The sequence below is a fragment of the Symphodus melops genome, assembly GCF_947650265.1.
Source record: "Symphodus melops genome assembly, chromosome: 16".
Taxonomy (NCBI): domain Eukaryota; kingdom Metazoa; phylum Chordata; class Actinopteri; order Labriformes; family Labridae; genus Symphodus; species Symphodus melops.
The window spans coordinates 2,538,748-2,551,959 of NC_136706.1; the positions used below are offsets into that span (position 1 = coordinate 2,538,748).

Consider the following 13,212-nt stretch of genomic DNA (forward strand, 5'->3'; position numbering starts at 1 on the left):
AAGAGATGATATACATAACTTCCACAGAGGCACACAATGGGAAGCCTCTGAGTTGATGGAGACTAATAAAAACTACATAACCGACACTTTTAGGTTTTTTTCTGCTATTCAACCAGACCTCTCGGGGCTGAAATGAAAAGAGGCAGAGGGCCTGAAGTGGCCGCAGCATCTCTGCAGACACACTCAGAAAACAAAGAAAAACCTTCTGCCCTCTTCCCTTCGAAGTTTAAGCGTTTTAAGCCGAGGTCTGTATGCACATTTCTACATTACTCAAATTATCGAACATGATGTGTTTCTGTAAATTCAATCAGTGATACTCATATTAAAGTATATAGTGGTGCTTTGTAACACCTAGATTTGCTGTGATTGAAACTTTTTTGCCATGTAAACAAGTTGTATAGACACATTATAGATGGCACATCATTCATGGAGATTTGTTGAGAAGATGTTTTCATCATCGTGAACTGTTTTCACACATTTAAGATACATAAACTTTATGTACGTCGATGCATCTTGATTGATTAACAAATTGAACAGGCATTTAGATTCCCAAAGAGAATGCATTTTTACATACCATAAACATCAGATAAGAACAACAACCAAATCAAGGACCCAGAGAGAAAGAGAACAATGTCAGGAAGTGCAAAAGAACAAGTGATGATCAAGCTTTTTCTTAAAGGTGCAAAGTTGACTCAAATGGAGTTTGGTAGTTTGTTCCACCACCGGGGGGCGACAGATGACAAGAGACTTAGGGCCCTGTTGTTAGAATCTGGAAATAAAGACAAAAAAAAAATATAGCGTATTTAATCCTCCATGAATGATTGATTTTTGAGTGATTGCCAAACTTGATTTAAAGAAATTTGAGCCAAAACGTGCATTTATTCTGGTGATCCACCAAACAATTAGAGACATCGTTTTTATGTTATGCACTTGTTCCATAATAAACTACAAGTCGCTGCAAGACTATTGACATGTTCATACTTTATTGTTTCCAAAAGTTCCTGTATCCCTATTTGCCGTCTCGCTGTTTAAATTATTCTTATGCAGTGCCAAGTTTTAAATTAGAGAGCATATGCACTTCTTATCTTGGGGACAAAAACAAGTTGTTTTGTACGACTCACCGCCAGGAGTGTGGATAACACCGCCGTCCATTTTCTGCATCTGAATTGATTGACCTTTGAAACAGCCGGAGGCACCTGCAGACCACAGGGACAGAGCTTAGACAGGTGGAGGGTGAATACTCGCTGTCCTCAACTCTTGATGACGTGTGAAAGAAACTTAAAACTTTCTCAACAACACAACATTTTAGTGCGAGTTCAGTCAATTAAATTCTCCACAACTTAAGCACCACTGCAAGGTTGTTTAATCAGACAAACCAAAATGTATAGAAACCAAAATCGACTCTGCATGACGAATCACAGCTTTATGTTAACAAGTTAATTAAACTGATTATGTTTAAGTGAGCTACCATTTGATAACAGATAAAGTAAAAGTTTGTCAATCAATTTTAATAGCGTTACCGAATACAAACTCCAGGCTAACCATTGTGTACTTAAATTAATGTAAGCTAGCAAGTTAGTTTGTAAGTTAGCATTGAGAAACCTCCTACTTAGAATTAAAAATAGTTGCTTCCTTAAAGTTAGTAAATGCTAACGTTTTAAAAGTACTAGCTAAAAGTGTTGTGAGCTACTGTAAAACAACAGCTAGCCTTTAGCGTTAAAGCAAGTCATAGCTACATCACATCATGTAGTGTTTGAAATTCCTTTCACGTATCTGGGAACTTAATTTATCATAAATCAAGCTGGAAACATTTGTTCACCTGTTTCCTTTAATTCCCTCTAGACGGCGCTATCATGGAGAAAACCATCAGATACGCCGATTCATTCAACTTTCAGACTGTTCAGTGTTGAACAACTTTAATGAATTATGTTCAGTTCCTTCAACAACCTGTATGGTTTATTCTTGTATCTATTTACTGACGGTGTTGTGAACCTGAAATGCACCTTCTGGGATTAATAAAGTCATCTGAATCTCAGCAGGGTGCAACCCAGCAGTCTAACTCACATTTGGACCAGATCCTTTCATTTGAATTCTCTTTAATGTGGTCAGGACAGAGACAGCCTTTTCTTTTTCTCTTGGTCCTTTTGAGGAAAAGACATATTCAAACTCTTCTATTCCTTATCTGTTGCTATCATGCTGCTAATTGCTGGCAGCCTTGATGGACTTAAAGGCCAGGATTAACTTCTGTATTTTATGATGCTTTGATCCTTTTTTAAATTATTTGTTCATAATTATGTTTTCTATTTATGTCCTGATCCCCCCCAACGGATCTGTTATTGGGGACGTCTCTAAATACTGCTGTATTTGAAATTGAATTGTCACCCCAGGATAAATAAAGTTGTCTGAACCTTGAATCCTGTGGGGAACTATTTTTCTTTTCCATTTTTGCACCCCCCAAAACGGTACATCGTACCTCTTTGCCGATCATTTCCTTCACACGAGTAAGTAGTGTCATGTCAAAGTTTCTGCTTTGGTTTATTTGGATGCCCACTCCTTAAGTGTCTCACGCCCCCCAGGGAGTCCTGACCCCAACTTTTAGAACCACTGCTGTCGGTCATCTACAATAAAGACACCAATATTAATGCTCCTTTGAGAACTTTGGGTTTTTGTTGGTTTTGGCGCCCCCTGTGGACAAAACAGTGCATCTTATCTCTGTTGGTTCATGTGTAAGAAGTTTTTTTAGCAAAAAATAAATAATCTTTCATCTTCTTCTGTCAAATGCCTCACTTATTTTGAATTTTTTCAGTAATAAAACATTTGTCTCGGCTGCATGTTGCTATCACTTTACTAACAACTACCCAGTGTCTGTGGTTTCAGGCATTCAAAATAACCATCTAAAAACAATAAATATTGTGGCTGATGGTTTAGTTTGTTTCTCTACGTCATTTAGAGGCACTGCAATTAATTTCAGTCTGTTTAGTAATCACATAAAAACAAGCACTGGAGCTTTAACTTCTGTTTTACAACAGGCTACAGCAAGTGAGCAAGAGGCAGAAATACACCTCTTGAATTTTACTCCATGGGTATAATTGTTATCTGTTCTGTTTCATTCGCAGAGGACAGAAAAGTGGCTATAGAGACCTGGAGTAAATTAACATAAAAATGTGACATCTTGGATTAGTTGGTTAATGATCAGCAGACCTGAGAAATTTTAATTTGGAGACTAAATGACGTCTGATTTCTGTCGTTTTAGCACCTTGTGTCATCAGCTGACACTGTCTCAACTTGCTTGTCCATCATTTGCCAACGTCAAACCGCGTAATTGGTTTGGAAAGGAAGGGAGATGGAGTGGGAGGGGTTGTGGGGGTCGACGGTGGGGGGACAGTGATCATGTTCGTTGGTTTGTCTCTATAAAAAGCCGCAGTGGTCGCGGAGCAGCTCAGACTCTCTCTCCGCTCAGGTGCGTCCTGCTGACAAAGATGCGCGTAATGATGGAGCGCACATTCCGGCAGCAGCTCTTCTTTCTGGTGTTGTGTCTGTCCGTCCTCAAGGGAGACTCCAGATATATCGAGGTAAGTCTCAACACTAACTTTTCTCCTCATTAAATGATATAAAACGGAGTCCCACGTTAAGAAAACTTCTTCTTTTCGCAGAACAACGAAATCTCAAAAGATGAATTATATTCATTTTTCAACCCGGAACTGAAAAGGGAAACACTTGAAGAGTTGATGTACCGCCGACCTTTACGTAAGTCATGAGTAGTGTGTCTCTATAATTTATTTTGCAAACATATCTGAGAGGTCGTCAAGCTGCATGAGAACAACATAAAAGGAAAACCTGTTTATTTACATCTCAAGCACCATTTTTTTTATTTACCAATAATCATTTTTTAACATACTCAACTGTTAGTCTATTTATAAAGGTTCCTTACAATATAAAGTAGACATTTTTTACATTTAATGTAATATACCAAAGTTAAATTATAACATTTAAGCTTTTTCTCTGTTGGTTTCCAGCTAAACATAAAATAATTAAGAAAAAAAAAAAGAATGATGCAAGTACTTCAAAATGGAAATTAATTAATGTGTGCAGTTTGTTTTATTGTCTTCTTAGTAAATGTTGGTAAATTGCACACACCTGTGATTCTCTCTCAGGCTGTCTGGACATGGTTTCAGTTGAGGGTCAGTTCACCTTCACGGCCGAGCGTCCTCAGCTCAGCTGTGCTGCCTTCTTCATGGCAGAGCCCAACGAAGTGATCAGTTTGGATTATGACAATGTTGACATCGACTGCAGTGGGGGAGACTTCATCACGGTAAACTAACAACTTGTATCACAAATTATCATTTCAATGTGAAGGCTGCGTGTAGAGATCTTAAAAGTTGGGTTAAAATATAAATAGAACAGGTTAAATCTTTCACGAATGCTGCAAAGAAACTGCTTTATTTGGCAGTGATATGAATGAGTCAGTATTCAGTTGGGATAGAAGCTGTTTGTTTTTTTTGGACAGTTTTTCAATACAGTGCAGGTTTTTCCATGACTTCAAACAGGGGTCAGAAAACTTGTTCACCTAAGCTAAACAAACACTTCCAGATTAGACAGAAAGCTTCTTTGCCATAAGGCAATCATAGCCTCAATAACCTGCTTACTATAAGTGACCTTCCCTTTTAATCCGCCCCTCCATGTTTGCATGCTGCAAAACTCACCATCATGGTCTAAACCTTTGAGTTATATATGCTATCTAAAGAGAACAGTCAAACAAAATGTATCGTATGAATCAGTGGTCCTCCCTGTCTTTGTGCCCCATGCAGGTGTTTGATGGCTGGGTGATGAAGGGAGAGAAGTTCCCCAGCTCTCAGGATCACCCGCTGCCTGTGTACGAGCGTTATGTGGATTACTGCGACTCGGGCTCACTGAGGAGAACCGTGCGCTCCTCTCAGAATGTGGCCATGGTCTTCTTTCGTATTCACAACGCCGGCAGCAGCTTCACCCTGACAGTCAGGAAACACATTAACCCTTTCCGTGAGTAAAAAAAAATCACAAAGTATAATATGCACATAGGCATGCACATGATTGATTATTTGAGCAGAATGTGTCTGAATCTCAATAAAGAAGTGTAGCAGGGCGCCGATTGCACCAACAGGGGATAGTTTTCCATCACTTTGTTCCTGCACCGTCTTTCAGTAACATACAAGGACAGAAAAACAGCTTCATCTAAACAAAATGTGAAGATTTTTCAAATAAACCTGCAGACGTTTTTTTGGGAAAATCTTCAACAACTTTCCTATTTTGCTAAAATCATTGTCTTAAAATCAGAGGAAAATTCACAAATCACAACTAATAAAAACGTCCTCCACTTATTTGTTGGTGTGAATGATTGAAGTCTGACTTTGTTCTTCAAATATGTATAAAAAAAAAAGAAAAAAGTAAAATGTGAATTCAGATTTCAGACACTTGAATTCTGTTTACAGCAACATTTGAAGAATAAAGCTGAATATTTGTATGAAAGGTGAGAGGATAGAGGTTTTACCCACCCAGCACTTTAAAAATGTGAGATTGGTTGCATGTGGTCATCAAGTTAGGAGTTTGGTCCTTGAAATTGGTCTCGGTCTCGTCTCTGATCTCAGACTGGTAGGACTCCAGCTCTTAAATAAAAACCACGTCTGATCGGCTGTTTTGGTCTGGGTTAGTGTGGTCTTGACTACATTCTGTCGGTTTTAGTTTTGTGCATCCTTTGGTGCTTGTCGTTGGGTTGAGCCTGTCTGTGAGTTTGACCTGCTTCACCTTGAAATGTCAACGGCCCTTTTTTCAGCCGACATGATAACTGATATTTACCTGCTCCTAAAAGCCAACACGGATAAGATTATTTTTAAGATTACAATTAAAAATGAAGTTCAGTAAATGTAGTTCATGCACATCCTGTTTTAAGAAAGGATTAATAAGTCATCTTTTCCAAAAACATGTTTTACTCTAACCAGGTTGAACAGTTTATGTTGCTCTCTTTGCAGAAAACCAAAAGGGAACAACATAGAATATAAGCACCAAATGACCTTTACCTGGTGTCCGTTCTCATATTCGTCGTGGCCCTTGTGAACCACATTCATGAGATTTTACGTGACGTCCATTCAGAGGAACAGGGGGAAAGTGAGCTGGCGTTTAGAGCCAGTGATGCTCACGTTTTATTTCTGTCCAATCAATGACAAACTCTGACTCATCATTCATTGCTTTAACCTTTTGGGCTGTCTCACGCTAACTGTCTTTAGTTTTTTAAATGCCTGTTGAGTGTGTGTCACAGTATTTGCCTTTGACTTTCGTTGATTTTCCTTTTTTACTTCTTGCAGCCTGCAATGTCATCTCCCAGTCACCAGAGGGCAGTTACACAATGGTGAGCCCCCAGCAGCACAGGAACTGCAGCTTCTCCATCATCTATCCCGTGGAGATCGACATTTCTGAGTTCAGCCTCGGACACTCGCACAACTTTCCCAAGGTAAAGAAATGAATAACTTTGCAGCAGTGTGTTAGAATCTCCTCAAAGTCGCCAGTTATAATGCAGATATATTTTTAAGGGTGTTAAAAGAATTCAAAAAAAGTGTTTAAAGAACAAAAATAACATGTTTTTCGAGGTCATGTCAAGAAAAAAAGAAAAACACTCACAACAAAAGTGTGAGAATTTCATGAATTGTTGTGAAATTTGTTTGTAGGGGTGGAAAAAAAATCGATTTATGTAATAATTGAGATTCTTATCTTCTGAGATTTTAAATGAATTCATAACTTCCAAAAATGTATTTTCTGGCCGATCAGTCACTTCCTGCTCAGAGTTAATGCTCGCTCTTTAATTTAGTAGAAGGCCAAATGGAGCGACAAGTAATTCATCCAGTCTCACAGATTGGAGTGAAGTACAGTACGTCCTAATTCAAAAATAGACTTTGAATCATCAAACATCCAAAGATTCCCAGCCCTACTTTTTTGTGCATTTTTATCTTCCTTTGATTTCTTTCACTTTTCTAGGACTTGATCTCTCTCTTTTTTATTGAAGACAACATTTGGCTGTTAAAATAGTGAATTTGCTTAAAAGCCAGTCAAATATATTTATCTGTAAGATGCACGTTTATTAAAGTTGTCTGTCCGTTGGAATTTAAAACATTTGTAGAATAAAACTTTATAAAATGTTTAATCTGCCGTTTTATTCAACACGCTCTGAGCCATCTATTATTTGGGAAGAGACAAACACAGAGAGCCGAATCATGAGTCGACCAAACGATTAAACATGGTCACCTTGGTTGCTACCAGAGTAAATAATCTGTTAAATTTGCTAATGATATAATAATGTTGATCTGTACTGACTCAGCCAGTCACCTCTGGGCTGGAGCTCCGCTTTATGGCAGCTGTCATTGAGCTTGGTGTAAACCAGCACGTTGGAACAGATGATGTCTTGTGGCGGGGACGCGGTTTGGCAGTATTTTGATCGAGAGAATGATGTTAGCTAAGTTAAAGTTACATGTATGTTGTACCAGGTTAACCTCCCGATCAGAGCAAAGCGTAGCCAGCACAGGCATGTGGAGGTTCACCTTCAACAAAGAAAGAAAGAAAGAAAGAGTGTTTCTCATCTTCTTAAGATTAGTCGACTAGTCTGAATTAAAATTCCATGAATAAACATGAAAGCAGTCTCTAATCTCTGCTGGCCTGCTTGTATGTCAACATTGAAGACATACAGTACAAGCAAGCTAGCTAGCTTGCTACAGCATTGCTCTATAGGGTCTGACGCCTAAACAGCAAAGCTATAGATATTTGACGGACATAATGCGACATGTTATGAAGCCATGTGTTGAATGATTTCCACAGAGATCTCTGCCGGGCTGTGCAGAATCGGGAGACTTTGTGCAGCTGCTCGGAGGAAATGGAATCGACACATCAAAGCTGCTGCCCATTACGGACCTCTGCATCTCCTTCACTGGACCCAGTGAGTACACATGACCCCGCTTCCTCTAACTTAAAAAAAAAAAAAAAAATCCTTCTGGGTAAAGTTACTATTTCCCCTTCTTTCCTCTGCAGCTCACATGAAGATCGGCTGCGAGAACACGGTGGTGAGGATGGTGTCAAGCGGCAAGTTTGTAAGCCGAGTGTCCTTCAGCTACAGGCTGCTGGACAGCCAGGAGCTGCAGACCATCAAACTCAACAACGTGGAAGATTTCTGCTTCAACAACTGATCCGAACAGGATCCGAACGTGACAAAATGCATCGACTGACTGCAAACAAGAGATCCAACATGTACAGACACAATGTCTCGAGTCCAAAGACATTGAAGTAAAAGTGTATTAAAAGTAAAGACATGTACATTATTCACGGTGACTTAAAATTCACTGGCCTTTATTTTGCTGGTTTCATTTATTTTTCTACCATTTCCACTCATTGTTTGTTGCCTAATAAAGCTTAATGAAGTGTCCTTTGTGTTTGGTGGAACGCCTTTTGCTTTACTCTGTTGTTATGTGTGGGGTTTTTTTTTTTTTTTGGTCATTATTCTTGCACAGGAATGGTGCTAAAATGAATGTTCTACCTACTGTTTTATTTTGTTGAATGATTCACGATGTGCTGAAGTTATTTCCTGTTACAGTTGACAGAGAAGGCAATATTTCAAGTATTCAATAAAAGAAAATAAACACAAGTGTTCATCATTATGCAGTTAAATTTGTACAAAACCTTTTTGTAATAAAATTATTCTGCATGACGACGCATTCATCTCTGGTTTCGTTTGAATCTTTTCTCTGCTGATCTGTTTTCAGTTAAAAAAAAACAAAAGGCAGACTTGACCTTTAAATAAACATATATACAGTCCTAATTATTAACTTTAACTATGATATTTAAAGTCAGAGTTGGTCATTTTTTCCAGAAACATTTTTTGGTTGAAATCGTTGAAAGATTAAATCGTCTCCATGTGCTGTAAGATTGGTCACCTCAAGGATCATTTAAAGTTTCTCAGCCCTCAGGGGCCCTTTACTGTTCTGGGGCCCCAAGCAATTACCTGACTTGCCTGTTGACAAGCAGCGCCTCTGAATGAGGGTAACGTGGGATCGACGTTAATAGACCAAAGATGACACTGACAGCGGAATAAAAGACGAACAAGATTAGAGTTTAAACTGACACCAAATTATGGAGAATAAATTCATTCATCCTGCACTTCAACTTCATAGATTCTTAATTCAATCAGATGTGATTAAATGTCATGTGATTCGACATCATGGCATAGTTGCTGGATCGTGGCGTTATCATGATCCTGCGCCGCGCATCGTTCAGTTGACCTGCGATAAACGACGCAGGTAAAATCAAACACCGACGTCTGAATGTGACACTCAAGTCCTTCTGTTTGAAGTTTACCTGTAACACAAGTGATCAATAATGATCAGCATCATCTATCAGCAGCCAGTCACTGATGACTGTTTTAGTTCTTTTCTCCTGACATTTAATACAAATTCATCCACTATACACTGACGGAGTCTGCAGGCTCAAATCCTGATAGTCCACCTCTATACAGTCAGAGGAGCACGTGCCTTTTTATAATGCCTTCACATGTGGGATGATGTCACCGGCTGTGGTATATAACTGGCCTTTGGTGTCACCACGGAGGAAACAGCAGGCGATATCTCTGAAAATAACGACTTGAATGGTGCAAACCAATGGGGCGAGCGGTGATTAAAGGCCTGCAGGTGCATTATCAACAACAGACACCTGGAGCCACAGCTGGTGACGAACGACAATGTGATGATGACCCACGTCTTTACTGCAGAAAACGGCGTGGGACGATGTTCATACATGCTGTGGTGATAAGCAGCACTGGTGCTCTTCCACTGATCTCAGAAGAAGAAGGCGAGAACGGAGCAGCTGTCTAAAGGGACTTCTCTTCTTATCAATCAGTAATATAAATGGACAGTCTATATGTGGCGGGAGCAGGCGATCAAAGTCAGTTTGGCAAAGCCACCAGAGGGAATATAACCCACCAGGGGAGGATTCTACAGAAGGGTCTCTGGTGGGACCGATCCAGTATCAGGTCTGATGTTGATGACTGACTGTGTCGATCCACGTCACAGACGAAGAGGCTCACAAACCGTCTTCATCAAGACGTTTAGACGAGTGTGAACGGCTGATTCAACAGTATATAATGAAAAATTACAATTCTTGCACTTCGAAACAACAAAAATAAATAAATGATCACAGATCTTATCAATACAAAGCCATTCTCAAAACAAGGACATTTCCAAAACAGCAGCAGGAGGTGTTGCACTTTTCTGCTTATTGCACTTCTGGTGAGATGCCAAACCTCATTTATACTTTTGTATGTTTAATGAAAATAAAGTTGAATCTCATCTCTAAAGGTGACGGGGCGGAGTTTGACTTTGCATAAAATCCGCTGAGCAGCAAAATCCGACCTTCATGGACGATCTGAACGACAGATTAGGGACGGTATCTTATCTAAGTTCGGCCCTTCCTTAGTTCCAATCCTTCACATGCAGACTAAATCCTTAACAACAAACCAAAAACAAATACATGGTTTGTCAAGGCACGCCTTCCAGAATGATTCAAACCGTGTGTTTTTATTTTCTTATCTGACTCTCTGAAGGATGAATATTGATATGCTATTGATCCCCAAAACCAAAAAGTCCTTGAGACTTGCAAGACTCGTGTCGTCCAGGCGAATGATTCAGGTAGTTCAGGAGCTCTCTGGTTTGTAAGTGTTCACATGAAAACTAATGACACGCGCACAAGTCATGACGTCAACAAGCAGAAAACGAGTTCTACATAGAACATTGAGAGAGTAGAAATCCCGTCACGTTCTTCTGTAACATGAAATGACAGACGTGTTGCTCAGAGGAAGGCTGTCTGATTAATTGTGATGATGCCACTTTGATTGAAGTCGTTTGCTACTCTTGGGATTGTGAAAAATCAACCGTGACATTTGAATCTGGCCTTTCAGAGGAAGCTAAATTATCAATAAGTTGTCAATCACTCAGCAGGGGCTCAAAGGGAGAACAGACACTTTATATTGTTAGTGCTGTGCTTCACAAAATACCAGACCTTTGTATTCAAAATGACATCTGTGACTTTATAAAACAACAGGCTTTAAGCTTGTGCAATTAGCTCTTAATGTGTGATTCAGGATTTACCGTGACGGGTAGCAGAGGGTTTCAGTCTGACCTGAAGAAAGCAACCGTTTGATAACTTCAGCCATAAATGTGTCCAATACTGCAATACACTTTAATTGAAAGAGGATAATATTTAGAATTGGACATTATAATCTACAGGTTAATGTCTCATATCTGTCTTTTCATCAGTTCCTTCATTTAGTTTCCTCTGCAGGTGTCTGATTGGACCTCACTTTATTTACATGCTGATTGTTTGCTTCATCTTGTTCCATTTCTGTTAGTTGTTTTATGAATTAAAATCAAATCCTAATGTCTTATAGTTTACTAGAAGTAAAGTAAGACATAACACTCATTAAGTCCAGACAGATGCATCACTATTATTATAAAGCCCAGTTAAACCCCCCTACAGCTGTGTAACCTTTCTTTACTGTCCACAAGGTCCTTCACACGTGACATCTTCACCTCATCACCATCAGCTGTGACTCTGATGAATCTAAGAAAACACTAAGACACAGACACACACACACACACGCACACACACACACCTCCTGTTGAGTGGTGCAAACTGGCTCCTGTTTGTACAAGTAGAACGAACGTGCAAACAACTTCACCTTTTATACAGTTGCGCTTTATCTTCAAAATGCTCGTTTCCAACAACGTCAGAATAATGTGCAGCAATCTGTAAGACCATTGGAGTAATGTGTGAACGGAAACCTAAACCCAAGCTGGTGTGCTCCCTGTGCTGTCCACCTCCAGAATGACAGAGCGCTGGGTGGAGCCAGGCGCTCATCATTGCCCCCCCCCCCCCCCCCCCTCTCTCCACTCACTCAGAAACACAGGTTAAGTCATTGAACGCCACGATCAAGACAACCTCAGGGGTGTCACATGATGAGTTATGACACTGACGGTGACGCACAGAGTGACGGAAAGGAGGGAGCGGACAGCATGTGGGAGATAAAGGCTCGAGGCGATTTTCAAATACATTAATCACAGGATGCACGAGTGATGAGTGACATTGGAAGTCGTGAGAAACAACACTGAAAAAAGTGACAGTCATATCTTGATCGTATCCGTCCTTTATTCCTCCTTTCACTGATTCCTAAGTTTTCCAATCCCTGTCAACAACTGTACGTAGTATATGGTGGAATTTTAAGACCAAAAAGTTCATGTTGTTCCATCTCATTGTTGAAGTGATGTTGCATCCATCACACGTCAGAGCCTGACTGATTTATCAGCCAGCCGATAATATCAGCCGATATTAGCATATCAAGTCGCTATCAAATTTGATCTCAGATATATGTATGCCAATATTCCTTTTTTTTTTTTACCTGTCAAAATGTATTTCTTTGAGTTTATTTGTAATAAACTAGCAGCTCCCTGTCACCAGCAGAGGGCGCTGGTCATGAAGCGTCATCACTCCTCAGAGAGTCAGACGGTGAAGCACGAACATGCACATTTCATTCCCAATTTAATTGACCATCTTGTTTTTGTTATTTATCTTTACCACAAGTGTATGATAACTGTATATGAGGGATCAACACAATACATACGTTTATCCAGTATCATTATCGGCCTCAAAAAATCCCATGTCAGTCGTTGTCTAACGCCAGCTTGTAACAGTGATTTCCAATCTTTCTGGACGCACATTTAGATATTTAGACACAAATTAATTTTCATCATCCCTGCCCAAAAAATTTACTATGTCTAAAAAAAAACCAATCCTTCTCCTTTTGAGGTCCTAAAGAAACGTGAACATTTCTCAAAATTCCTTTTACCTCATAACTCTGACTTTTGAGTTTTTAAATCGCCACTTTATTGTGGGTCACGCACAATTTCTTCCTTTTTGTAGTCCTTACACATTACACTTCCTGTCATCCTGTATTTAAGCAGCAGGCAAGTTTAAAGTATCTCTTACCGGTAATAGCCTTAAATTGACACAGGGGATGCTGACGTCAGTCACTCAAACCTGCAGGAAAATAAGATAATTACAAGAATAGTTTGTGTACGTGTGTGACAAATGGAGTGCATTTATAAGACTGAGAATACAGCCTGCATATCGGCACATAAATGACACTTATGA

At 39.6% G+C, this 13,212-nt stretch overlaps 1 protein-coding gene across 2 annotated transcripts; it reads left to right on the plus strand.

Annotated features, from left to right (window-relative positions):
• The first annotated feature begins 1,169 nt into the window (after positions 1-1,169).
• On the plus strand, positions 1,170-8,722 carry crhbp (corticotropin releasing hormone binding protein). 2 transcript variants are annotated; one of them, XM_079364788.1, is made up of 8 exons: positions 1,170-1,233; positions 3,461-3,572; positions 3,654-3,747; positions 4,155-4,312; positions 4,809-5,019; positions 6,339-6,484; positions 7,840-7,957; positions 8,050-8,722. In XM_079364788.1, the coding sequence occupies exons 2-8, from the start codon at positions 3,480-3,482 to the stop codon at positions 8,202-8,204; spliced, it is 975 nt and encodes a 324-aa protein (XP_079220914.1). In that variant the 5' UTR covers positions 1,170-1,233; positions 3,461-3,479; the 3' UTR covers positions 8,205-8,722. The 2 variants fall into 2 exon arrangements, with proteins under 2 accessions (XP_079220914.1, XP_079220913.1); XM_079364787.1 differs by lacking the exon at positions 1,170-1,233 and having other exon boundaries at positions 3,410-3,572.
• The last annotated feature ends 4,490 nt before the right edge of the window (positions 8,723-13,212 follow it).

Bases quoted from the DNA above. Each gene is read 5' to 3' on its own strand.
- crhbp (XM_079364788.1), top strand. From the start codon at position 3,480: ATGCGCGTAATGATGGAGCGCACATTCCGGCAGCAGCTCTTCTTTCTG. The intron at 5,020-6,338 runs GTGAGTAAAAAA...TACTTCTTGCAG, and splicing joins GAAACACATTAACCCTTTCC to CCTGCAATGTCATCTCCCAG. The intron at 7,958-8,049 runs GTGAGTACACAT...TTTCCTCTGCAG, and splicing joins CATCTCCTTCACTGGACCCA to CTCACATGAAGATCGGCTGC.